Here is a 26379-nt window from a genome sequence, read left to right as displayed (position 1 = left end):
GCGAGGGTGCTTTTAGCCACTATGGCCCAAAGCTCTGGAATTCTCTTCCTGAAGAGCTCAGAAGCATTTCATCCCTGCATAGTTTTAAGAGCAGTCTCAAAACATTCCTGTTTAGATCCGCTTTTAGTTAAGAAACTCTATCTTAATAGTTTTATCTTATTTACTTTACATCATCTTATTTACTTTTTGTTATTTTAATATTTTTATCTTTAATTTCTTTTAACATTTTCCTTTTGTCCTATCTCCTTTTAATGTTTCTTTTATTTATACTGTAAAGCACTTTGAGTTACATGTATGTATGAAAGGTGCTATACAAATAAAGATTATTATTATTAAAATGTGCAAATCTGTCCTAACAGCTTTGTTAAAAATTTATATTCATCACTGATAACATGTGACACTAACTACACTGCACATATTTACCAAAAGGTATACAAACCTCTTTCATGCAATAACTGTCAAAAGTTGCAAATTATTTGGCCAGTAGATGGAGCTGTGAGACAAAATTTGAAATGCGCATATAGTTTTTAGACTTATCCCTTCATTTGCATAAAATTGTCAGAATATTATATATTGACAAACATTTTCATATTTGGGCTCTATTTGAGACCAGTGCAAATTGTCAATATAATAACACAAGAGAACCTCTTTATAAACATAATGTATTTTATTTATAACTGACAATCAACACAATGCAAATCTTTTCATGTTCAGTGTAACAACTAGGAGAGAAGGCTGAATGCAAGTGCGGACTGACCAATGATTTAATACCAAAACGAATACATATACACCGCACACAGAACATACACCAAGAATAATCAAACACCTAACATATGAACCAAACACTAACAGAAATAACTGGGTGGGCAAGGCTAAAGAAAAGGAAAGACAACAAGCAAAATCACACAAAGTACATCTAACAGAGAATGTAAAATACAAGGAGTACACACAGACTAGTATTATAGACACAAAAGACCAAGATACCAAATAACATACCAGCAAGTGGTACTTACAATAACAGACCACATAAGAGACTAAACACAAGACTTAAATACACTGACCAAAGAAGGGACTTAACAAGACACACCAGAAAGCAATAACGAGGGGCAGAAAACAAGGCAGGGGAGTGAAGTCAGACAACTAGGAATTTCAAAATAAAAGACACAAACACAGAAGACATGATTGACAGGAGGGAGGCAGGACTGTGACATTCAGTCTGTTTATTTGAGACCATTTCTTTAAAAATATTGATCTAGATAAATATAATTTAAAAAAATTAATGATAATGTATAGTATAACTATTGTAATAATCCCTCACTAAGGAGCTGAGGTGCCCTGTACTGGTTCACAGCAAATAAAAGAAACATTAGATAATAATACAGTCCACGGTAAATTTAAATTTTGTCATTATTGAGTTCAAAGCAGACCTGTAGTTAGTAATCACAATATGTGTAGACATCTATATATCTCTATGTGCAGTATGCAAGCAGCTTTACAAGCGCATGGGTCCATATCCCTAATGAGCAAGCCAGGGGCGACAGTGGCAAGGAAAAACTCCCTTGGCAGGATTAGGAAGAAACCTTGGGAGGACCAAGACTCAAAAGGGAACCCATCCTCCATTGGGCGGCCCAGCTAGTAGTCACAGTCCCTCCAATATGGAAGTTGAGCCTCAGGTAGGAAGGACTTGTGTGACTGAATTCTCCTGAAGAATCATCTGAGCACATCAAATGGAGAGATAGTTAAGGTGCAGCTGTGACAGTTAGAGTGAAGGTGTTTGTCTGACCTGTAAAGGAATATGAAATATGTTTAGCATACCTGCAGCAACACATTTATCACAGACCTGTCCACCTTTTAATTCTGTGATAGAGTGTATGCCAATCCACATGTGCTAGATGTGACATCATTGGTAGATGACTGTAACATGGTCCTACAGTGCACACTGATGAACCATTGATGCCATCAAGACCACATGCCTTGTGTAAGGGAACCCTCCATAAAGATCTGAGCACATCAGACACAGACATGGTTAATGTGCACCTGTCACAGTACAATGGTAGTTTAACTTTACATAAAGATATGTTTGTCTCCAAATTACAATAGAACATCTTACCTGGTGAACGCAGCAGATACCAAATCTGTCCATCTCTGTAATCTGTGATAGCATGCAAGTGATTCCATATGTGCTTGATGTCACATCCTTGATAGTTGACTGCAACTTGTCCCTGGCCTTTAGAAGGACATTCCTGGCTTTCCTGTATGACACCAGGTTCCCAGAGATGTAGGCAGCGCTGACCACTCTTTGACCAATAGCTCCAGCCTTTAATCAGGAATTTTGGTTTGTGCAGGATTAGATGTGAAGTTAAATGTCCATGTTTATTGCTTGTTGGAAACTGTATTACCTGTGGATTCAGTCCTGAAGTATGATATTTGTCAACAGTCCTTTAACAGATGATTTGAGAACTGTTTTGCTTTGTTAAACATTTGGCCTGTATTTTATATGAATACCTTTATATTTCATAATAAAATAAAAAAATAAAATAAATAATACATACAATAAAATAAAATGCTGTGAACCAGTTAATAGGGCACTCTCAGCTCCTTAGTCTGTTCCCACAAGAGGCCGTCCAGATAGTTTACCCCCTGTATCCCCCACCCCCCACATCGTGGACGCTTCAAGTTGTGCCTGACTTAATCAAAAGTTTTAGTTCAAAGTGTCACCAAATTGTCAGTAAAATGTCAGCAAACCGTCAGCAAACGTTAAGTACCTGAAATTGAAGATTAATGAAAACAGTTCAGTACAACACATTCATGAAAACTGAAATATGTTGGCATAACAGAAACACTGACATCTTCTGCAGAAACATCTTTGATATATACATGATCAATCAAAGTGCCATATTCAGTTGTTGGTTCTCTTATAACCTGAGTAAAGCCATGGAGTTGCATAGTATTACTGACTGTCCTTGTTACAAAAAGATTTTCATTGAAATCTCCCATGATCACTTTTCTTCCTGGGAATCTGTCAATATGAGAAATCAAGTGTATCAGGTTATTTTGAAACATTACCAGATTGTAGGAAGGAGGTCTGTACAGAACTGCCACTGTTGTATTCAGCTGAGGTAGGATGAACTGCAGGCATTCAATGTTAATGCATGGTAAATCAACAATACTACAACCAGTATGTCGTTTATAATACACACCAACACCACCATGTTGTCGATCCTTCAAGTCAGCAAACATCACCTGACTAGTGTCATATGAAAAACATCTGGGTTTACTATAGAATGCAAATTCAGATAATTCAATATCAATGTTGCAATCATTTGGTTGTAACCAAGTTTCTGTCACACAAATAATGTCAGCTTCCATGTACCTCGTATCATGTCTCAGGTCTTCCACATGGCATGTTAGTCCTTCAACATTGTGCAGAAGAATCTTGTATGACCCAGAGGGAGGTGGCAGCTCTGTCACTGGTTCAATAAATAAAGGCATGTTATGTAATGACTGTTCAATGTCTTCTTTTGCATAAATAGCACTCTCTTTGAAATCTTTTATCTTAAGCCCTTCCAAAGATGTTACACGACTCAAGGCCACATATGCTTGTCCTGCTGCAAATATCTTTTTTAGTGACACAACAGCTTTTTCCACAGTAAGACCTTGTACTTTGTGAACAGTGCAAGCCCAAGCTAATTTCAGGGGAAACTGACGTCGCATTCCACCACTTTTTGTCACTCTTTCTTCTTCAGGGAAAATAGGAGTGGCTTTTTCAAATCCTGGTTTTAAACAAGGATGTTTTGCTCTTAATTTATTTCCTATTCTTTCATTTTCAAATGTGACATATATTTTGGCTGGAAAGTCATCTTCAGAATCAAAACACACTTCAGCAACTGTACCAAATGCACCGTTTACAAGTCCGTCTGCCACATCAATGTTTTTAAGAAGCATAATATGAGCATTTACAGCGATGTGAAGAGATTCTGGTAAAGACGTGTGGGTAGTATGAACATGATGTCCATGCATTTTTTCCAGCCGACCTGTTTTTGCAACCTTTTCAAAGTCCTGTGCATGAATGATAGTAATGTCTGCACATACCTTCTTCAACATGTTTGCATTGTGATCATCCACTTCAGCATTTGTTGCATAAATATACAGAGCAGTACTGTCCAGTTCATCACTTTCACCACCTGTTTCACATAATTTCAACATATTCACATCATGTTCTGACAAATTATCTTGTCTTTTGTGTTTCCTTAAACGACTCAGTAACTGAGCAAACTCCATGTTTTTTTGTCTCATGATTCGCGAGAGCTCAACCAATGCAAAGTGGTTCTGCCATAGATTTACACCTTTAGGCTCAGTGTATAGAGACTTTCCTTTCACAGGAGAAAGTTGATAAAAATCACCAACTGCAATTATAGACACATTTCCAAAAGCAGAATAATCTCCTTGTTGTTTAATTTGTCTCAATCTGCCATGAATATACGATAAGAGTTTGTGATCAACCATTGAGATTTCATCAATAATGACAATTTGTAGATTTCCCAATTTAGCTCTCAGTGAATTTATCTTTTCATCTCCGAGCGGTTGATAAGGCAGCGTTACCTCTGGTGATATAGAGAAACAGTTGTGTATTGTTGCAGCGTCAATGTTAAATGCACTTACACCAGTTGGAGCTGTTATTAACACATGCGTCTCATCTGGATTATCTGACAATCGGGACAGGATGCGACATGATTCGTAGTATATTGCTTTGATTAACATGGATTTTCCAACACCACCTGGACCAGATATAAACACATGAAATGGCTGCGGGTTTTTAGCAAGTGTCTTTTCTAAACACCAATGTCGAATTTTGTAAAATATTTCAGACTGTTGTTTGTTTAGTGAACGAAGCACATACATTGCTTCCTCTTTTCGCATACCTTTCTCTTTTCCTATAGCACAGCGTGGTTCAGTTGGTAATAAATCAGGTATGTCAGCAGCAGAAATATTTTGCTCTGTTTCATCAGTAGGATTTTCTTTTCTGTGAAGACATTCTAAACGTTCACGTTCGTTCTCTGGACATATTTCCGCCCAAGCATCTTCAACTGGACCGTTTCTTTTTAACTGTTCCTCGGCTTCGTCTATTGTGTCAGCATCTTTCTCGAAATATGACATATTTAAGTCTACTATTGTTTTGACTGATTGGACTTCTTCATCAGAATATTTGATAAACCCAGTCTTATAAAAATCCTCATAAGTGTTGAAAGTTGGTGGCTTGAGTTGACAATCCAAATAATGAGGCAAAAACAATTGCAAAATACTTTGATAATGCTTCTCTGGATGTTTTGTGGGTGAAAAGCGAGCGTATCGCACAACAGCAGAATCTGTTCGTGTCCGTTTCCTTATGAATCCTAAGCTTTTCTCCAACTTTATGGCATCACGAGCTGAACTTTCAGATTTTGACAATATTCTGTACTCCGATGCAAAACTGGCTAAACACATCTGGGAAAATTCGTCCGTTTTTGGTCTATATCTGTATCTGTCTGTAATGCTGTTCATCCATATGTTTTGATTATCATCATTGTCATATTCAGCTCGCGTTTGTATTACGTGAAGTGGAAGACTCATTCTCACTACGTTATCACCAGTAGGAATAAATTGCACTTTGCGAGAGGCTTCTTTCAGTTTCATGTTAGTAAGTCGGTACACACTTTCCTGAGCTGAAACTTCACGATTGTGTAAAAATACACTTCCGAGTTTCCGTAAAGCATGTTTAGCGTCAAGGTTACCTTGTTCTGTGGCTTCTTTTTGAGTACGTGACAAAAGCAATCCCATCTCTCTCTCAGCTTTGGAAATGTAAGAGATTATATACACAATGCAGGAATATGCATCAACTACAAACTGAATGTCCATATTTGCATTCCAACAACGTATAAGATCTCTGTTGTATTGGTTTACCCATATGTCACCTGGTTTTCTCTTTAGGACAAAAGTAGTTTTTCGAGACACTCTGATGTAAGCAGCTTCAAATATCTCTTGACTTATACCAAGCGAAGCAAATAACTCCTCAGTAGAATCAAAGATAACATCTGTATTCAATAACGCATCTTTTACTTTTTTCATGATAGCCTCTGCTACATCTTTTTCCATTGAAGGCATGTTATTACCTTTGGCTGATTCCACATAATTCTCATCTTTCTCTTTAGCATCTTTTTCAGGATTGTCAGTTTTACGCCTTGTTATAAATGTTCTGCTACTCGGTGGGCGTGGAAAATTAAAACGACAAGTTGTTTTCTTTTTTCTGCATGATTTTGAATGTCTTTTGCTGTGTTGTTGTACACTGGAAACAATGTCATGCATTTCTTTGTCATCCTCCGATGGCATTTCACATGTCACATAGTGATCTACAAATGACACAACTTCATCATCATCATTTTTGTCCACTTGAGGTGCATCTTTGACCCAAAACAAGCAGTGAGTGTGAGGTGAGCCACGCTGTTGAAATTCAACTCTGTAAAAGTAATCAACAATTTCGCCAATCGGTTGTGCTTCAGACATAATCACATCTTTAAGGAAACAGTGGAATCGATGTTCAAACATCCTGGCTGCTGTGACAGGGTTAGTTTTTAATAGAGCACATCTTTCTGACCAGTCTAGATCATCAGTAGAAGTTTCTCTCCCCTCTTGTTTGAGAATAGTTTGCAATAATTCTGGCCAACGCAGATCAGCAGATGAAAATGAGCAAAACCATGTGGGAATACCCAGTTGTCGCACCATTGCAAACAGGTCTTTTTGAACACTTTGCCAGAAAGGGGGTGTACCACGAATAGGTCTTAAGAATTTATACCCTTCATCAAAATTGAAAATGTTCTGCAAGGCTTCTCTGTTAGTCAACATTTCTGATGTAATCACAGGTTTGTTGCGTGTATCATGTCCTTTTCTCAATGCAATAGACACATTTGACACAATCTGATTTAACTCTGACAAATATTGACCATAAAAAATGTAATCCAAGTTCTTTGCAAAACGTCCGTCTGCGTTGAGTATTCTGGTGTTCAAGTATCTGCTCAGTGTAAGTTTCTCTTTTCTGTGGTCATGAAAAGTACCCGTACCATTTGGAAATAGAACTGGAAAACACTTTGCCTCATTTGAATGATCGTTCAAGAGCCTTACAGGATTATTACCTTCTGCAGGTGCCACAGACATTATGCCATCAAAGTGCTGATCCAAAACCTCTTGTGCAATATCAACAGGTTGTAAACAGGTATCCATGAACATACCGTGCTGTTGTCTGTCGTGCAAGGTTTCATCTATATCCACATCTTCAGATTCATTATTCTCATCATTGTTCTCCTCATCAACATGCTGTGTACATGTGTCATCAGGCTCTTGTGTTTCATGTTCAGTTTTATTTAGTGGATTGACCCAGTCATTATTAAATGTCACATCTCTGTAAAAGTCATTATGTTGTTTGAGGTACAATAATGCATCCTTTATTTTTTCTGTATTAACAAATTTGTACTCATAGTGCCCCTTGTAAGTCAATTTCCTCTTTAGTTTTATGCGAATCATCAAATCAACATTTTCTGTTCTTGGTAGCACTTCAGTTACATCTGCAATGTTAGATGGAACACACACAACAGGTCCATGAACACCATTCTGTCCACCTTTTGGTAAAGACACAAGTCTCATGAACGGAATATTCATCCCAATCAGATGTTGTTCAAGTGAGTTTAGATTGTGTAGTTCAGGTGGAATTGGTTCTAGTGCAAGATTGTTCATAACACTTTCTTCTGGCATTTTCCCATTAAGAATCTTTCTGTGACATGTGTAGCAAATCCACAGTGATCCAGCAGAGCCAGTTTGAATGTTACACTTATGAACACAAGCATGATTACATTGATGTAAGTATGTGTCAGTAATACATCTCTCTGCTATGGAAACAACCTCCTGGGCTTTATTGAGATATGTATCTTTTCTGCATTTGATTACTTGATTCTTAAACAATAGTCGATGGCATACTGAGCACACATATTCAGGACCAGTACTTATTTTCTCTCTGAAGTTTTCAGTCACATAGTTAATATCTTTGTGTTTCCTTTTTTCTGTGTTCTTTCTTTCTTTACTTCTGTTTTTAGTAACGTTAGCATAGCAGATGTCTGTTTTATACCTCTCAATACCAAGTTGTTTCTTAGCTGCTTGATGTTGAGGATCATGATGATAAGCTTCAAAACTCCTCTGTTTCTTAGCCGTTTGATATTCTGGATCGTTATGATAAGCTTCAAAACTCTGTCTTTTTATAGTCTCTCTGTGATGTTCATTTGTAGAATATTTATTAATACTGAATTGTTTCACATGTTCCCTGTGTTCCATATCAGTGGCATATTTGTTTACACTTGCTTGTTTAACTTTTCCACTGTGTTCCATATCCGTCGCATATTTGTTTACACTTGCTTGTTTAACTTTTCCTCTGTGTTCCATATCCGTCGCATATTTGTTTACACTTGCTTGTTTAACGTTTCCTCTGTGTTCCATATCCGTCGCATATTTGTTTATGCTTAACTGTTTATTCCGTTCTTTATGTTGCAAATTCGTTGCGTATTCAACACTGCTACGTGTTTTGACACTATCTCTGTATATTTCATTTTCACGGTATCGTTTCAGTGTTCTCTGAATCTTTTCCTCCTGGCTTGTTCCATATTTGATTCTCCGTTTCTCAAGTTCAGAGCGACTGGACTTTGTTTCTGATTTTCTGCTGTCACATCTCTGTAAACACAGTGCAGCACAGGTCTGTCCATCAGGAACTTTAACACACGTCACTACTTCATAATGAGACTCGCTACAATGTTTGAGGTATATTCCCGCATCTTGGTCGCAACTGTTGCACGATGAATATTTTAGCCACGCATTTCTAGTGAATGTAAATATATTTGTAAAAAAAAGATCGGCTGCAGCTTGTATTTCTACTTCAGTAGCCCAGGTTCCCACGTATTTCATTCGGGAAGTAGCAAGATAATTTGCAACAGATGAAAACCCTTGTCGAAGACAGTTAATGTACTTAGATTCATTTCTCTCCATTTGTGTAGTTACAGCACGTCGTATTTTTCTGTGTTCTTTCTCACTTCCGCTAATTGCAAATGCCAGTGATCTGAATAAACAGTTACCGTCACCAATGATAGTTTTTGTTTCACAAGGATCACCCATCGGTACTGGTATGATTTGGTCGCTACGAGCATGTTCGATGTACACAACGTTTTGCCTTAAACATAACGTCTTCTGCTGTTTCACTGTCAATGGACAAAACTGAAAGCGTTCACGTTGTGTGTCGCCAATCAGCACGTCACTGTCATTTCTCACAGATACATCGGTAAGGTTGTTTACATGCTTCATTCGTTTACCAACATGCAGTTCGGGTACCGTTTTCACCTCGGAATTGTTTTCAGCTGCTTTGCGTTTACTTTGCACGTTTGCTTTGCTACAGGGTTGTGAACGGTCAAATGCGTCACCTTTCTTAGTTTCATTTTCATTTGTGTTACGATTTCGTTTTAGCACACTGCTGTAGAGCTCTCGGTGTGTAGTGACAGACAAACCACCTTGTGTTTTCTCTTCCGCTGTGCTTCTGCCAGTTATGTTCACAACAACGCCAGTAACTTCAAATTGTGCTCCTTCAGCTTTCAGTGAAAGACCAAGTATCATAACGTGGTTAAGTAATGATTCCATGTCAGCATAAAAAGCAGCCAAACTCTTGCCTGAATCAATACGTGCACCGTTTTCGCTTCGTGAATGAGAGTCAATCAGCACATACCAGGAGTCTTGTTTAATGATAGCACATGTATTCTCTTTAACAGTAAACAAACATGCTTCACATTGCATAAACACTCTTCGGATTGCCTCATCATGTGACATAAGAACGTTTTGTAACGGTCCATATTCAGTGACACCAAACTTCCCAGTAAACATTTCATCATGAAAATTTATTGAAAAGTCATATCCACACACAGTGTATTCTGTAGGCACATCTGTAACATATAAATAGCCCAATGGATCATGAATTTTGCCGGCATCTCTTATATTGCTGTAGAATCTGTCACCATTCAGCAGAACATCATCAAGGTCTCTGATTGTCCAAGAAAGCACATTTTTCACTTTGTTAGTCATGATGGCAGTAATACTATTTGCAACACATTGTTTGTTACTGTTTATGCCAAACTTTGGATGAGCTTGATGAAAAGAACCTCTGAGCATATCCACATGTACACATTCATCAGAATCAGTTTTGCAGCTTGTATCTGGTAAGGCATTTGGCAAGTATTTGGCACTTGTATCTGGTAAGGTATTTGGCAAGTATTTGGCAATTGTATTTGGCAAGTTATTTGGCAAGGTATTTGGCAAGGTATTTGGCAAGGTATTTGGCAAGTATTTGGCAGCTTGAGTTTGTAAATGGCTTTGAGGAGTGCTCTTCAGGAGCACTCCCGTGTCAGTCAGACCTTTTTTGTCAAGGGATGAAGGCATAACCCCGTCAGTCAGAGACGAGATCTGGTCTGCAGGACAGCTGTGGCTCACAGGAACAGTCTCAGTCAGGACCTTTTTGTCAGGGGAAAAAGCCAGAACCCCGTCAGTCTGAGCCACAAGCCGCTCCGTAATCCTCCTCCTGGCTGCAGCCGACCTCAGCGAAGCTTTTGTGCGAGGCATCTGAAAATACAAACACACAACCAGTCAAAACCTATGATGTCTATCCCAACATGACATACTAATCAATCAATATTACTTAATACAAACAGCACATATCAAATCAAAAAAAAAAAAAGTAAAAAAAATCAGAACAGACATTGTATTTGTGACAGGTGTATTCATGACTAATTTCTTACTTGCATACATTGTTACAGTATTGCATATAGAAATTACTGTGAAGTAAATGCCTTCCTAACACCATGTTATACAAACTAAGCATTACTTTATAATCAAGGGACTTGATTCAAGGGACCATTTCCACTAATGTACATTTTTCAGAATACAATGAGCAAAACCACGCTTTACTGCTCATTTAAATGCTGTACAGCTTTAAAACAAATAACCACATCAGAATACTTGATCAGACAAGCTTAAGTTGCAAATATGTACATCACTAAATACTTTCAGCTCAACAGTTTAAAAATGTATTGTGTGTGTGAGATGTGTTCAGCAGGCTTTGCTTCAACAGGACATTCTTGCTTCTTCCTTGGAACGCCAACATTCATTCATCATCTGATTCAGGAGCTTGATGTCAGCAGCACCTGTGTAACAGCTGTTTCATATACTCTACTTGTGCTAAGCACTAATCACTTAGTGTATATATAAATAAACAATTTAACACATTAAATGTCTTTGTTCCAATAGCGTAGTTAGTCTAACAGACAAGTTAAACAAAAACATTCCATTTGGTTCCACTTTAGCAATTAAAACATTACCACATAAATGCATTGTGAAACAGAATTTGTATTATGAAAATGTTGCTGGGTGTTCAGAATGTTATCCTGCCCATGCTAACTTCTAAGCATTAATTTCAATAGTAGTTAAATTAATAATACATTGTTCAGCTCATCATTTGTGCACTTACTCAACTGGACACTAAACTCAACCATGTTTACTCACTATATAATAATTTTGTATACCACCACTCAACACTAAATCAACTTCACAGCTAAAATGCATATGTGTGTGTGTCATCTTCATACAGCAGGCATTGCTCCAAGATTAATCTTGTGTGTGTGGCACATCATCTAGCAGGCGTTGAGTGGCATCCTCAACCAGCAGGCGTTGAGTGGCATCCTCAACCAGCAGGCGTTGAGTGGCATCCTCAACCAGCAGGCGTTGAGTGGCATCCTCAACCAGCAGGCGTTGAGTGGCATCCTCAACCAGCAGGCGTTGAGTGGCATCCTCAACCAGCAGGCGTTGAGTGGCATCCTCAACCAGCAGGCGTTGTGTGTGTGTGTGTGTGTGTTATTCTTGTGTCTTAATTGTCACACCAACAGCACATTTCACATCTTTCAAAGTTGATCAGTATCATGTAATCAGCAGCACATGTGATACCTGTTGCACATACTCACAACTGTATTACCATTTGATGGGCTATTTTATAGCATGCATTAAATATATCTAGCACAAAAACTACACATTCACTGCATTAATGTGATGAAAAATTTCAAACATCAAAGCACAATTAAGAAAGCACATTGAACAGGACTTTGAGAAGTTGGAGCTGCGGTTTCTGAGTTCTCTTCTATACATTTTACATTATTGCTTCCAAGTGTTTACATATCACTACAGATACTCATCATAAATGAACAATTATTCTGCAGCACATCAACTACCCTCACCATTCATTGTGTGCACCGTTTTATAGGTATACCAATTCAACCACTGCTCATACACGATACACTTCAAACGTACCTTTAATGTGTTCCAGCACAATTCTCCTTCACCACAATTCTCCTTCACCAACAAGCTATTCATACAAAATAGACAAAACACATTTGTAACAGTTAGTAAACATTAAGGGGTTAAAAAATTCATATGTATAATTTTAAAAAGCTGCTATAACGACATGAAACATCAATTGGACAAACACTTAGAATCTTTCTATTCTACTTAAGGCTACAGTTATACAGCATTACTAAAGCCCCATACTTATCAAGTTATTTGGCTAGTGTATATAAGTATGGTATGGAAGTGTATCTATGTTAATTTTAAAATGAAAATGTGAAAATAATTAAAATATTAGTCCATTCTAACTTCTAAGCATCAATTTCAACACAGGTTGTTAAATTAATAATACTATATAATAATTTTGTATACACCACTCAACACAAAATCAACTCCACAGCTAAAATGCATGTGTGTGTGGCATCTTCATCCAGCAGGCGTTGTGTGTGGCATCTTCATCCAGCAGGCAATGCTCCAAGATTATCGCGTGTGTGTGGCATCTTCAACCAGCAGGCGTTGTGTGTGTGTGTGTGTTATTATTCTTGTGTCTTAATTGTCACACCAACAGCACATTTCACATCTTTCAAAGTTGATCAGTATCATGTAATCAGCAGCACATGTGATACCTGTTGCACATACTCACAAGTGTATTACCATTTGATGGGCTATTTTATAGCATGCATTAAATATTTCTAGCGCAAATACTACACATTCACTGCATTAATGTAATTACTGCTGCATAATCTTTAAACTATTGGACAGAATATTCATGAGCCAATTAAACTGTGAGAATGCATCAAATTGTCCTCAACACAGAATACAATGAAGACTACTTCAAGACATCCGCTACACTGCAGTTTACTCTGTTCCAAATAGGAGTATAAATTTAGTCTAGGCAATAAGCAGGTTAACTTACTGTACCTAATCAAGTTTCAAACATCAAAGCACAATTAAGACAGGGTACACATTGAACAGGACTTTGAGAAGTTGGAGCTGCAGTTTCTGAGTTCTCTTCTATACATTTTACATTATTGCTTCCAAGTGTTTACATATCACTACAGATACTCATCATAAATGAACAATTATTCTGCAGCACATCAACTACTCTCACCATTCATTGTGTGCACCGTTTTATAAAAGTATACCAGTTCAACCACTGCTCATACACGATACCCTTCAAACATACCTTTAATGTGTTCCAGCACAATTCTCCTTCACCAACAGGCAATTCATAGAAAATAGACAGAACACATTTGTAACAGTTAGTAAACATTAATGGGTTAAAAGAATTCATATGTATAATTTTAAAAAGCTGCTATAACAACATGAATCATTAATTGGACACTTAGAATCTTTATATTCTACTTAAGGCTACAGTTATACAGCGTCACTAAAGCACCATACTTATCAAGTTTTTGGGCTAGTGTATGTAAGTATGGAAGCTTTTCTGTGTCAATATTTAAATGAAAATGTAGCCTAACACGCATGTTCCACACATACAAGCTACTTTGAGCTCAAAATTCAAATGCAATAACTCCATTTACATTTGCAATGTGATAGACGTCTATTCATATTTCACATACATTTTGGTGCTGACAAACCACCGACACAAAAAAACATTCACATTCAGACTAGTATAAAAAGCACAAATTGCCTCTGCAAGCACGTACATTTTTATACACAACGTAAAAAATTATATACATAACATACTCATAGTCCATTATTTTGACTAAAAAAATTAAAACCTGTGCGTGACCAGGTTTTCCAACGAGCACAAAACATGCATAGCAACACTCGACCCAGCAGACGCTTCATTTACCCAAATACACCATTATCTGGGCTACATTAAACCATATACACGAATCGCCCGATTGTACAGTTATAAATCAGTACATGCAAGTGCTACTACTTCACTACATCTACAACCACGCCTACTCAGCCAGCGCCCTCGTGGTCAGCTGCACTGGGCGCCGCCATTACAGGCACAAGACCCGCACGCCATCTTAGAGCAACTACAAAACCGCTCTTACTCATACATGTACAATGCATGTATACTTGCTCATACATGTACACTGCAAATATATGTAACATCAAATAACTCGTTTTCATGAAAGAACTAGGCAATATAAATGAAAACTGATGGCACTCTGGACAACTACAACAGCACAAAAACGTCCCGCTAGCATACGCACGGAACATGCTAGCGTTGTACTAGCGAACGCACTAACCACGTTATAACATACTTTAATCCTTTATTTAGCTCATTTGCCATCTCATACACTAAAACGTCCATCTAAACACAATTAACCAAACAATCTAGAGCAAAAATCCGACGTCAAAAACAACACATTTCTGACATTTGTCTAATCGGACTAGCATGCTAAGCGCAAACAGCATGATAGCATTGAACTAGCACACGCGCTAATTACATTATAACATACTTTTATTCTTAATTTATCTCATTATCTCCCTCACTAAACTTTACGTACACACAAGTAACTTTATCACAAACAAGAACATTAACCCAGCATATTAAAAAACAGCACATTTTAGACAATTGTCTTACACTACTTAAGAGACCAAAGCACATCTTACCTCAACAAGAGCAGAATGAACGAAAGAACCTGATCGCACGTGCTAGGGAACATTCTGGGGCGGGGCCATCGACCAGAACAGGATACACGGGCAGCAGACACCCTTCAACAACCACAATGACTTTAAGTCCACATTAGTCAGTCTTTTAACGCCATCACATTTGTTGTGATCCTAATATTTATGATTCTGAAAATCAAATATTTAGAAGTAAATGTCTTGTGTGGTTTTCATGTCCCATGGCCTCAAAAACGCACACACACAGCCCTGTAACTTAAGTAAACATGCACTCACTTTCTTTATTATACTTGACTACCACAAGAACACCATGACAAACCAAAATAAGTATTTGTCAGCATGTTGATAAATTCTGTTTTTTTTTATTATTATTTACTCATGTTTTTTACTGCCTCATAGGCCTATTGTCTAGACTTCTCATTAAGAAATCCACTTCAAGCATTCTAATCAAAACGTATCACATATAGCATAAACACTCACAGATCTACCTACAGTACTCACTACACATGGTCTTTTCTCCCTCTTATCTCTCTCTGTATTACACACTCCACCATATTATGTCAGACATGCTCACTGTGACAACTAACACTGCCCATTATACACACACAGACACACATTCACATACAGCCCTTACTCATGAACACTTTCACATAATCACAACAAACCTATCTCTCTCTCTCTCTCTCTCTCTCTCTCTCTCTCTCTCTCTTTATTATACATGCACACACATACCTACCCAGTGATTACATACATGCTTACGCATCTCAGTCATAGGTTCAGCACATACACTACATACACCATCATCAGACATGTGAGTTGTCTGTGACAACTGACACTCCTAAAACCTCTTCATGACATATATATTTTATATTGCAACTGCCCCATAATTACACTGCCCTAGCCATTCTTATCCATACTTCAGGGACTAACAATCACATGCACAAACTAACATTTAGTTTGTTTTTGATAACACTCACACACTCTCTCTATCACACACACACATGCCTTCCTAGGCAAACAAATACAGCTCTAGCTCATGAATGCTTTCATGTACTCACACCAAACGTCACAGGCACACTCCTGTCTTGTCAGACATGTGAGTTCACTGTGACAACTGACACTGCCCATTATACACACACTCACTGCTGTGTAGTGAAAGTCTAAACAGCGAATGCCAGGGTGAGTCTGACTCCTCAGCCCACAGCTCTGCCCAGTTTTGGGGAGGGCTTGATTTCAGAGCTCAACTAGGTGAGGAAAAGCAATATGTAGCCTTTCCCTTTTACTCTTCCATCTAGAGGTTGCTGAGCACTTAACCACTTAACGCACGCACACACACACACACACACACACACACGTGCAGTCAAAGGCCAAGTGGTTTATATATGCAAACTGAGTGAAAGTCACAATGTACACGAGTAGATGATTGGCAAATATTTTTATTAAAGATGAAATGATGAGTGATGGGTTTGTTTTGGTTTACAAAGATAAACAACTGACAATCAATAAGAGCTGTGTGAAGGATATATACAGCATGTTAAACAATGTAGTCCTACAAGAAATAACTAATAATTATGATTACGACAAGCATAGTCATCTACTTAGTTGTCATTCCTGAGAAGTCGTAGGCACTATGATAGTGCTTCTGTATGTGGTATGAGAAGACAACTAAACACCAGTAGCCAATCTGTGCAACAAATGTCATGGTAGAGGTGCAAATGTGCATAACAAGTGGCCCATTAATTGCAGTATTTTTCAAGCATTGTGTGAGTCCTGTAGTGCTTCATAGTGTCTTACGATGAAAGAAAGTCCACGTGAATGCAGAAATCATCAGTGCACTGGAGTGTACAGATTTCTCAAGCTGTTCATATTTCAATTCACATGCAACTCACATAGTATGTTAAGGCATAATATTGCCCATTATACGCAAACACAAACACACACATTCACATATACAGCCCTAATTCATGAACACTCTCAATCACACCAAGCCTATCTCTCTCAGTCTATTACACATGCACACACACATGTACTGGCCTACCTATGGGTTTCAAATACACATTGCCCTAGCCATACCTACCCAGTGACGACACAAACACACACGTGCACAAGCACAGGCACACACATGCTTACTCAACTGTTTGCATCTCAGTCACAGGTTCAGCAGGGAGTGACACAGAGCCTCAGTCTCCCACACACGCTGCCACTCACACAAACATCCCCCCGTCAACCACCACACAATACGTGGGAAACATATTGTAATTGCTGAAATTTTTCTTATTATTAGGGTTCACACACATAGTGTGGGAAACCTATTGTAATTGTTAGGTTGTTTCTTCTTCTTTTGGTCCATATCTCCCACACTGTAGGTCCTAGAAATAAAATTCCACTTCAGTTGCATTCCTTGGCTCAAGCCAAACGAAAAAGCCTCAAGAACCGCCCACTTAGATTTTTTGCTAATTTGCATAATAAGCAAAACTACTTTTTTATACGATTTTGGTGTCAAAATATTCACAAGAATCTCATCATCAAACATTTCGACATTTCCATACAGTCTGGTTGTCACATGTCAATCAATAGCTCAGAGGAGTGGCCAAATTTACTTAAGAAGCTGTATCTCAGCAACGCTTTGACCAATCTTCATGAAAATTTATCAGTTGTTAGGGCAAATGACTCAGAGGTAACAGGTCAAAGCTGGCCACGATTGTCCAATAGGGGGCGCTATAACATGGGAAAAACTGTTTCTCAGAAACCATTAGTCACATCAAGCCAAAACTTTACAGGCATCATCAGGGGCCCAAGTGATATCAAGACACACAATGATGACATCATCACTCAAAAAACCATTTATAGCCTGAGGTCTTTGTGAGGTATACCAAGTTTGGTTCAAACTGTCGGGGGCGCTACAGTACCCAAAAACCTATAAAATCATAAAAACGCATGCTGCAATCTTGTTATGCATAATACAGACAAGTAATTGGCCTTGTATGATTCAGCTCAATGAGATCTATAACATTGCAATTACATCTCATAACAAAAAGTGCACTGCCTGACCAGAAATGAACCTTTTAATTCACCAAAATGTCATTGCATTACTGAGATTAATGAGTTATCAGTATGATAGTACTTGGGCTCCATCTAGTGGCCAAACACCGAAACTGACTGAAAACTATTGCTCACATGAAATACCACACAAACACACACAAAGCTGATCTCAGCATGTGATTTAGTTCTGTGATCTGAATCATTTTGCCAATACACATTATTTTGATCCTTTTGGGCCTTTAGTGCCTCAACTGAATCTTTTTTTTTTACATAAAGTACACAGCCTGACCAGAAATGAACCTTTTAATTCACCAAAATGTCCTATTTCATTACTGAGATTAATGAGATATCAGTATGGTAGTACTTAGCCTCCATCTAGTGCCCATATTCTGACTGAAAACTATTGCTCACATGAAATACCACACAAACACACACAAAGCTGATCTCAGCAAGTGATTTAGTTCTGTGATCTGAATCATTTTGCCAATACACATTATTTTGATCCTTTTGGGCCTTTAGTGCCTCAACTGAATCTTTTTTTTTACATAAAGTACACAGCCTGACCAGAAACGAACCTTTTAATTCACCAAAATGTCATATTGCATTACTGAGATTAATGAGATATCAGTATGGTAGTACTTGGCCTCCATCTAGTGGCCATATTCCGGAACTGACTGAAAACTATTACATCAAACACCACACAAACACACACAAAGCTGATCTCAGCATGTGATTAAGTTCTGTGATCTGACTCAATTTCCCAATACACATTATTTTGATCCTTTTGGGCCTTAAGTGCCCCAATTGAACCTTTTTTTGCACATTGATTTATTTGTGCATTTTTTTCCACTCAAACAGCTTTTTTTCACATTTAGGGTCTAAAGGACCTTTTGGGCCTCTGCCTATTGAGGCCAAGAGGCCTATTCGTGTGTGAACCCGCCAATTGCCGCTTGCGGCTATATTTATTATTATTTTTCTCCGCATAAAACGCATACTGCAGCCTAGACCGTAAGGCCCAGAGACACCAAACTTGGCAGACTGGTGTAGTCTCTTTGCGAGACCGTGCTAAAGCACAGAGACCCACATTGGCCTGATGGTGGCGCTATAGCGCACCATTTTGCGTTTTGGTCCTTATCTCCCAAACCGTAGGGCCTAGAAACAAAATTCCACTTCTGATGGATTCCTTGGGTCAAGGCAAATAAAAAATAAATTTGAACCATTAAGCTCCGCCTACTTAGATTTTTTGCTAATTTGCATAATATGCAAAACCTACTTTTTTATACTAGTCCCTGGTTTTTCATCAGATCACCACAACCTTGGTGTCAAAATATTCAGGAGAGTCTCATTATCAAAGTTGCTTAAAAACATTTTGAGATTTGCATACAGTCTGGTTGTCACATGTCAATCAATAGCTCCAAGGCGTGGCCAAATTTACTTAAACAGCCATATCTCAGCAACGCTTTGACCGATCTTCATAAAATTTTAACCGTTGTTAGGGCATATGACTACGAGGTCATACGTCAAAGCTGGCCACGATTGTCCAATAGGGGGCGCTATAACATGGGAAAAACTGTATCTCAGAAACCATTAGTCACATCAAGCCAAAACTTTACAGGCATCATCAGGGGCCAAAGTGATATCAAGACACACAATGATGACATCATCACTCAAAAAACATGGCCGCCATGAGCCAATTAATTTTTATTTGAATTATTTGGCCATTTGACAGACTTACCATTGGCCAAACAACATGAAACCTTAACACTGTGCATATCTCAGGACTATGTGTCATGCTGTGCAGTTTTGAAACATTTGGCCACAAGGTGGCGCTATTTGTGAAAATCATGCATAACTCCTCCAAATTTTCACTTAGGAACATGCTACTTGTTTCGTTTTATTCCTTGCAGTAGACCTGACAACTTTGCAATTACAAGTCCTATTAAAAAATGCATACTTTTGTCACATTCATCTATTGTTTGAAAATAGCTATTTACAAACTAGTCATAGGAATTTGATCCAATTATGAAAAAATTGCTATGAGCATAATCAGTAGACTCTGTAGGTAAAAACTGAGTAAAAAAATGTTGGATTTTTATTTTTCTGATTGGTCCATTTTCCCATTATATCATTGTGGCCATGCCATATATGACCTATATTGCTATAACTCATACACCATGTATGCAATCAATTCCCAATTTGAAAGGCTTTTATATCCTGAAGTCCTTCTGAGGTATGCCAAGTTTGGTTCAAATTGGCCTGTCGGGGGCGCTACAGTACCCAAAAACCTAAGAAAACATAAAAACTCATGCTGCAATCTTGTTATGCAGAATACAGACAAGTAATTGGTCTTGTATGATCCAGATCAATAAGTTATATAACATTGCAATTGCATCTTATAACAAAAAGTGCACTGCCTGACCAGAAATGAACCTTTTAATTCACCAAAATGTCATATTGCATTACTGAGATTAATGAGATATCAGTATGGTAGTACTTGGGCTCCATCTAGTGGCCAAACGACGGAACGGACTGAAAACTATTTCTCACATGAAATACCACACAAACACACACACAAAGCTGATCTCAGCATGTGATTTAGTTCTGTGATTTGAATCATTTTGCCAATACACATTATTTTGATCCTTTTGGGCCTTTAGTGCCCCAATTGAAAATGTTTTTGCACATTGATTTATTTGTGCATTTTTTCCACTCAAACAGCTTCTTTTGGGTCTAAAGGACCTATTGGGTCTATTGCCTATTGAAGCCAAGTGGCCTATTCGTGTGTGAACCCGCCAATTGCCGCTTGCGGCTATTTAGGGTTCACACACATAGTGTGGGAACCCTATTGTAATTGTTAGGATTTTTCTTTCTTCTTCTTCTTCTTATTATTATTATTCTTTTGCCCATTTTTTGACCTAAAACGCATTGTGCAGCCTAGACCGTAAGGCCTAGAAACACCAAACTTGGCAAATTGATAATGTATGGTCCAAGGACCAGACTCAAGTACAGAGACCCACATTGGCCTGATGGTGGCGCTATAGCACACCATTTTGTCGTTTGGTCCATATCTCCCAATCCGTAAGTCATAGAAACAAAATTCCACTTTTTATGGATTCCTTGGCAAAATTCAATAGGACTATTCATATACAACCATTAAGCTCCGCCTACTTAGATTTTTTGCTAATTTGCATAATATGCAAAACCTATTTTTTTATACTAGTCCCTGGTTTTTTATCTGATCACTACAATCTTGGTGTCAAAATATTCACAAGAATCTCTTTGTCAATGAATATCAACAAAACTGTGACATTGGTATACAGTCTGACTGTCACATGTCAATCAATAGCTCTGAGGCGTGGCTAAATTTACTTCAGCAGCTATATCTCAGCAATGCTTTGACCAATCTTCATGAAAATTTATCAGTTGTTAGGGCACATGACTCAGAGGTCACAGGTCAAAGCTGGCCACGATTGTCCAATAGGGGGCGCTATAACATGGGGAAATTTGTTTCTCAGAAACCATTAGTCACATCAAGCCCAAACTTTACAGACGTCATCAGGGGCCCAAGTGGTATCAAGGCACACAATGATGACCTCATCACTCAAAAAACATGGCCGCCATAAGCCAATTAATTTTAATTTTAATTAATTGGCCATTTGACAGACTTACCATAGGTACATACACATGAAACTGACATGGTATGTTCATGTACACACCCTCTAAGACATACTCATGTTAGAAGGGAATTGCACCACTAGGTGGCGCTATACTAGAAAATCCAGAATTTTTCCTACATATTTTCACTTATCAAGAAATGCTTGCACTCATATGATTGTATGCAGAATTCCTAGCAACTTTCGAATTACATGTGCTTTGCAAAAATGTACCACTTTTTCACTATTATCAAATATATATAACTTGTCATTTTCATACTAGTCCTAGCATTTTAACTCCATCACCTTTAAATCACACCTTGTAATACTCAGCAGACTCTGAAATGCTAAGATTAGCAAGAAAATCCTAAGGTTTTCACAAATTAATATTTTTCATATACATCACAATGCTACCATCGTAACACATCAAATTCACAGTTCAATAACTACGCCATAGTATGTCTGATTGTTATGAAAACTGACATCCACATTCACATGACCATTGTGGTGAAGTGTGCCAAGTTTGAGCCAAATCCGCCTGCAAACGGCTCTACAGTGAATATTTTCATTTTCCATACTGACCAGTGCAGGGAGGCATAGACAGCTGCTAAGACACGCACGTTCTCACACACGCTGCCCCCCTCCTCCACTCCCCCATCCTTCTAACATTTTACAACCCTTGGGCTCTCCCTCCCCCTCTCTCTCTTTCACATGCACTCACACAAACAAAGGCCTCTCTGGCCTATAGATTTTACATACACACTAATTCTAGCCATTACTACCAATTACCCAGTGACTAATATACAGATATTTAGCTTCTTTTTTTCCCCACACACCCTCACACAGGACTTCCTATATGCTTCATATATACATTTCTCTTGCCATTTCCAACACACTAACTGATATTTAGCTTCATTTTTCCATCCACACTCTCAACTCATGCCCTCTATACATCCTGAAATGACATAAGAGAGGACAGAGATATGTAATTCACATTTCACACACAACCTCTATATAACTGCATGCTTTACTTATCATCAAAGTCTTGTTAGATACACATTCCTAGTGGCCTCCCTACTATGGGCACAACAGTGAGAACATGTCAGAGTAGGGATGAGAACATCATGAACAGGCAAAGATAAGAATATTTGTGTTATTTTATTGTATAGTAACCCATCACTCTGGTTTGTTTGAGAATCACATGTGACATATTTTGTCAGCTAAATGAAAAGGGTTAAAGAGTGGTGTTTACATGTGGGGCATTAACCAGAGCTCTCCTGCTGCTATGTTCACAACATCAGTCAAATTCAGCCAAAGGTATATTTATTTGACTAGGCCCCTGGGTCAGTGTGTCAGTACTTTTAACCTAATCTCAGCATTTGATTTAGTTGTATTGTCTGAATCATTTTGCTAATATCTTCCACACTGTATGGCCTAGAAACAAAATTGTACTTCAGCTGTATTCCTTTGCTCAAGCCAACCAAAAAAGCCTCAAGAAGCCCTTACTGCATACATGAAAAAACACACACACACATACAAAGCTAATCACAGCATTTGATTAACTTCTATGATCTGAATCATTTTGCCAATACATTTTGTTTTGATCTTTTGGGCCTTTATTGCCTCAGTTGAATAAGACACGCACGTTTGCCATTCTCACACACGCTGCCCCCCTCCTCCACTCCCCCACGCTTCTAACACTTTACAACCCTTGGGCTCTCCCTCCCCCTCTCTCTCCTTCACATGCACTCACAAAAACAAAGGCCTCTCTGGCCTATAGGTTTCACATACACACTCATTCTAGCCATTACTATCAATTACCCAGTGACTAATATACAGATATTTAGCTTCTTTTTTCCACACACCCTCACACAGGACTTCCTATATGCTACATATATACATTTCTCTAGCCATTTCCAACACACTAACTGATATTTAGCTTCATTTTTCCATCCACACTCTCAACTCGTGCCCTCTATACATCCTGAAATGACATGAGAGGACAGAGATATGTAATTCACATTTCACACACAACCTCTATATAACTGCATGCTTTACTTATCATCAAAGTCTTGTTAGATACACATTCCTAGTGGCCTCCCTACTATGGGCACAACAGTGAGAACATGTCAGAGTAGGGATGAGAACATCATGAACAGGCAAAGATAAGAATATTTGTGTTATTTTATTGTATAGTAAGCCATCACTCTTTGGTTTGTTTGAGATTCACATGTGACAGATTTTGTCAGCTAAATGACAAGGGTTAAAGAGTGGGGTTTACATGTGGGGCATTAACAAGAGCTCTCCTGCTGCTATGTTCACAACTTCTGACAAATTCAGCCAAAGGTATATTTATTTGACTAGGCCCCTGGGTCAGTGTGTCAGTGCTTTTAACCTAATCTCAGCATTTGATTTAGTTGTATGGTCTGAATCATTTTGTTTAATGTCTTCCTCACTGTATGGCCTAGAAACAAAATTCTACTTCAGCTGTATTCCTTTGCTCAATCCAACCAAAAAAGCCTCAAGAAGCCCTTACTGCATACATGAAAAAACACACAAACACACACATACAAAGCTAATCACAGCATTTGATTAACTTCTATGATCTGAATCATTTTGCCATGACATTTTGTTTTGATCTTTTGGGCCTTTATTGCCCCAGTTGAATAATTTTTTGCAAATTACTTTATCTGTCCATTTTTTGGACTGAAGTAGCTTCATATCACTTGTTGGTCTAAAAGACCCTTTGGGCTTTTGTGGCTTTTTTTGTGTGAACCCGCCAATCGCCGCTTGTTTTACAGCTTATTTTTTTTGAAGTTTTATTATGATCACAGTGAACCTGTGAGGCTACATTTCCCCCAGAGCCCACTTCATGATCCAGAACATAAGAATAATAAATAAATAGATTACATTTTTTTTATTCCAAAGGCATCAAATTACAAACTCAAACACTTAAGGGTGACCTGTATCCTTCCTCCACAGGACACTGTTCACCGGTGGCTGGAGCCCTCCAGAGAAGCGTGTCTACAACATCCCTGGCGTCTCCCCACAAATGATGCAGCTGATCGTTGATTATGCCTACACACTCTCAGTGCCCATAAATGAAGACAATGTGGAGGAGCTGCTAGCAGCTGCAGACCAGTTCTTAGTCTCGGGCCTCGTACGTGCCTGCTGCCAGTTCCTAGAAGCTCAGCTGGGTGTGGAGAACTGCATAGGCATCTATAAACTGGCTGACACTTACTGGTGCCCGGACCTGCGACAGAAAGCCCACCTGTTCATCCTCCACCACTTTGAAGAGGTCGCACGTGTGTCAGAAGAGTTCCTGGAGGTGCCGCTGACCCAGCTGTGTGGCATCATTGAGAAGGACGACCTCAACATCAAAAAGGAAGAGGTGGTGTTTGAGGCCGTCCTGCGCTGGGTCAGCCATGCGCCTCAGCAAAGGAAGGGATACATCGCTGCTTTGTTGTCAAAGGTCTGAAAGAGGCATTGCTGGCATAATGTCCTACATGTCTCCACCGTCATTATAAAATGAAATAAGAATGGTAATAGTTTTCAAGGCAAGTATTTTTTTATCCAGGTGAGAATGGCACTGATGGAATCGGAGTACTTCACGAACAATGTACAGGGCAATGCTTTAGTGAAAGACAGTGAGGACTGTAAACCAGTCATCAATGCGGTGAACGCCTGGATCAACAGTGTCGACAAAAGTGAACCATCTACCCTAAGAAACCCTCTGTCCCGCCCACGCCTGCCCTACACCATCCTATTTGCTATAGGTAGTTGGGGTGTTGATAGTCCCAACATTACCATTGGGGCTTATGACACAAGGGCAGATAGATGGGTGAATGTAAAAGTGGAGGGAGAGAGTCCACGAACCTCTTACGGAGCAGCATATTTGAATGGATTTGTGTACATTGTGGGAGGAGCAGATCTTGATGATTATTTCAGCAGTGTAAGAAAGTTTGACCCCGTGGCAAAGACTTGGCATGAGGTCAGTAACAGTGTACATGTGGGCAAGATTGTTGTGTGTGTTTTTAGTGTTTGTGTGTGTTTGTTAGGTTGATGTGTATGTGTTGTTTATGGTGTGTGTGTGTTACAGGTCGGACCCATGCATTATAGACGTAGCTGCCTCGCCGTGGCCGTGCTAAACGACTGCATCTACGCCATGGGCGGCTTTGATGGCTATGTAGACCTCAACACGGCAGAGCGCTACAACCCGACAACAAACCAGTGGAGCATGATTGCACCCATGATTGAATTGCGCAGTAAAGCTAATGCTACCACACTGCATGGCAAGGTGGCAACACACACACACACACACACACACACACACACACACACACACACACACACACACACACACACACACACACACACACACACACACACACAACCAATTTCAGTGCTACCAAACCAGTGAGCTGAGAAATGCCTGCATACAGATGCTCAAATACATACTTGAGTTTATTCCCCACTATACACTAGAGCAAGGGTACTCAAATAGAAATGATGACGGGCCACATTTTATTTTTATCACTGTAGGGGCCGGTTACGGGGGGGGTGTCGAATGCATTTTGGCCAGTGACCGTATATATAATGGACGGTACGTCGCCGTTGACTCCTATTGTGA

The 26379-nt window shown here is 38.8% G+C and overlaps 1 protein-coding gene and 1 long non-coding RNA gene across 5 annotated transcripts in view; one reads left to right on the top strand and one right to left on the bottom strand.

Annotated features, from left to right (window-relative positions):
• Positions 1 to 665: 665 nt before the first annotated feature.
• LOC143521489 (uncharacterized) lies at positions 666 to 15061 on the bottom strand. Of its 4 annotated transcripts, XR_013132769.1 has the most exons (10): positions 15040 to 15061; positions 13631 to 13656; positions 12412 to 12466; positions 4923 to 10674; positions 4663 to 4778; positions 4093 to 4184; positions 2400 to 3470; positions 2111 to 2317; positions 1816 to 2001; positions 667 to 1714 (listed from the first exon to the last, which is right to left on the bottom strand). It is a non-coding gene; the product is annotated as an uncharacterized LOC143521489 (long non-coding RNA). The 4 variants fall into 4 exon arrangements; XR_013132766.1 differs by having other exon boundaries at positions 666 to 1714; positions 2111 to 3470; positions 4663 to 4806; XR_013132765.1 differs by having other exon boundaries at positions 2111 to 3470.
• LOC143521484 (kelch-like protein 10) overlaps positions 9237 to 26379 on the top strand; it is a 23101-nt gene continuing 5958 nt past the window's right edge. The window contains exons 1-4 of the mRNA XM_077014396.1: positions 9237 to 9349; positions 24732 to 25221; positions 25327 to 25740; positions 25849 to 26046. Of these exons, the coding sequence (XP_076870511.1) occupies positions 9276 to 9349; positions 24732 to 25221; positions 25327 to 25740; positions 25849 to 26046 (1176 nt within the window). The 5' untranslated portion in view covers positions 9237 to 9275. The remainder of the gene's footprint in view (positions 9350 to 24731; positions 25222 to 25326; positions 25741 to 25848; positions 26047 to 26379) is intronic.

This window comes from Brachyhypopomus gauderio, chromosome 8 (genome assembly GCF_052324685.1).
Source record: "Brachyhypopomus gauderio isolate BG-103 chromosome 8, BGAUD_0.2, whole genome shotgun sequence".
In the NCBI taxonomy this organism is placed as follows: domain Eukaryota; kingdom Metazoa; phylum Chordata; class Actinopteri; order Gymnotiformes; family Hypopomidae; genus Brachyhypopomus; species Brachyhypopomus gauderio.
The sequence above is the reverse complement of the archived record's forward strand: the minus strand, read 5'-3'. Positions and strand labels throughout refer to the sequence as shown.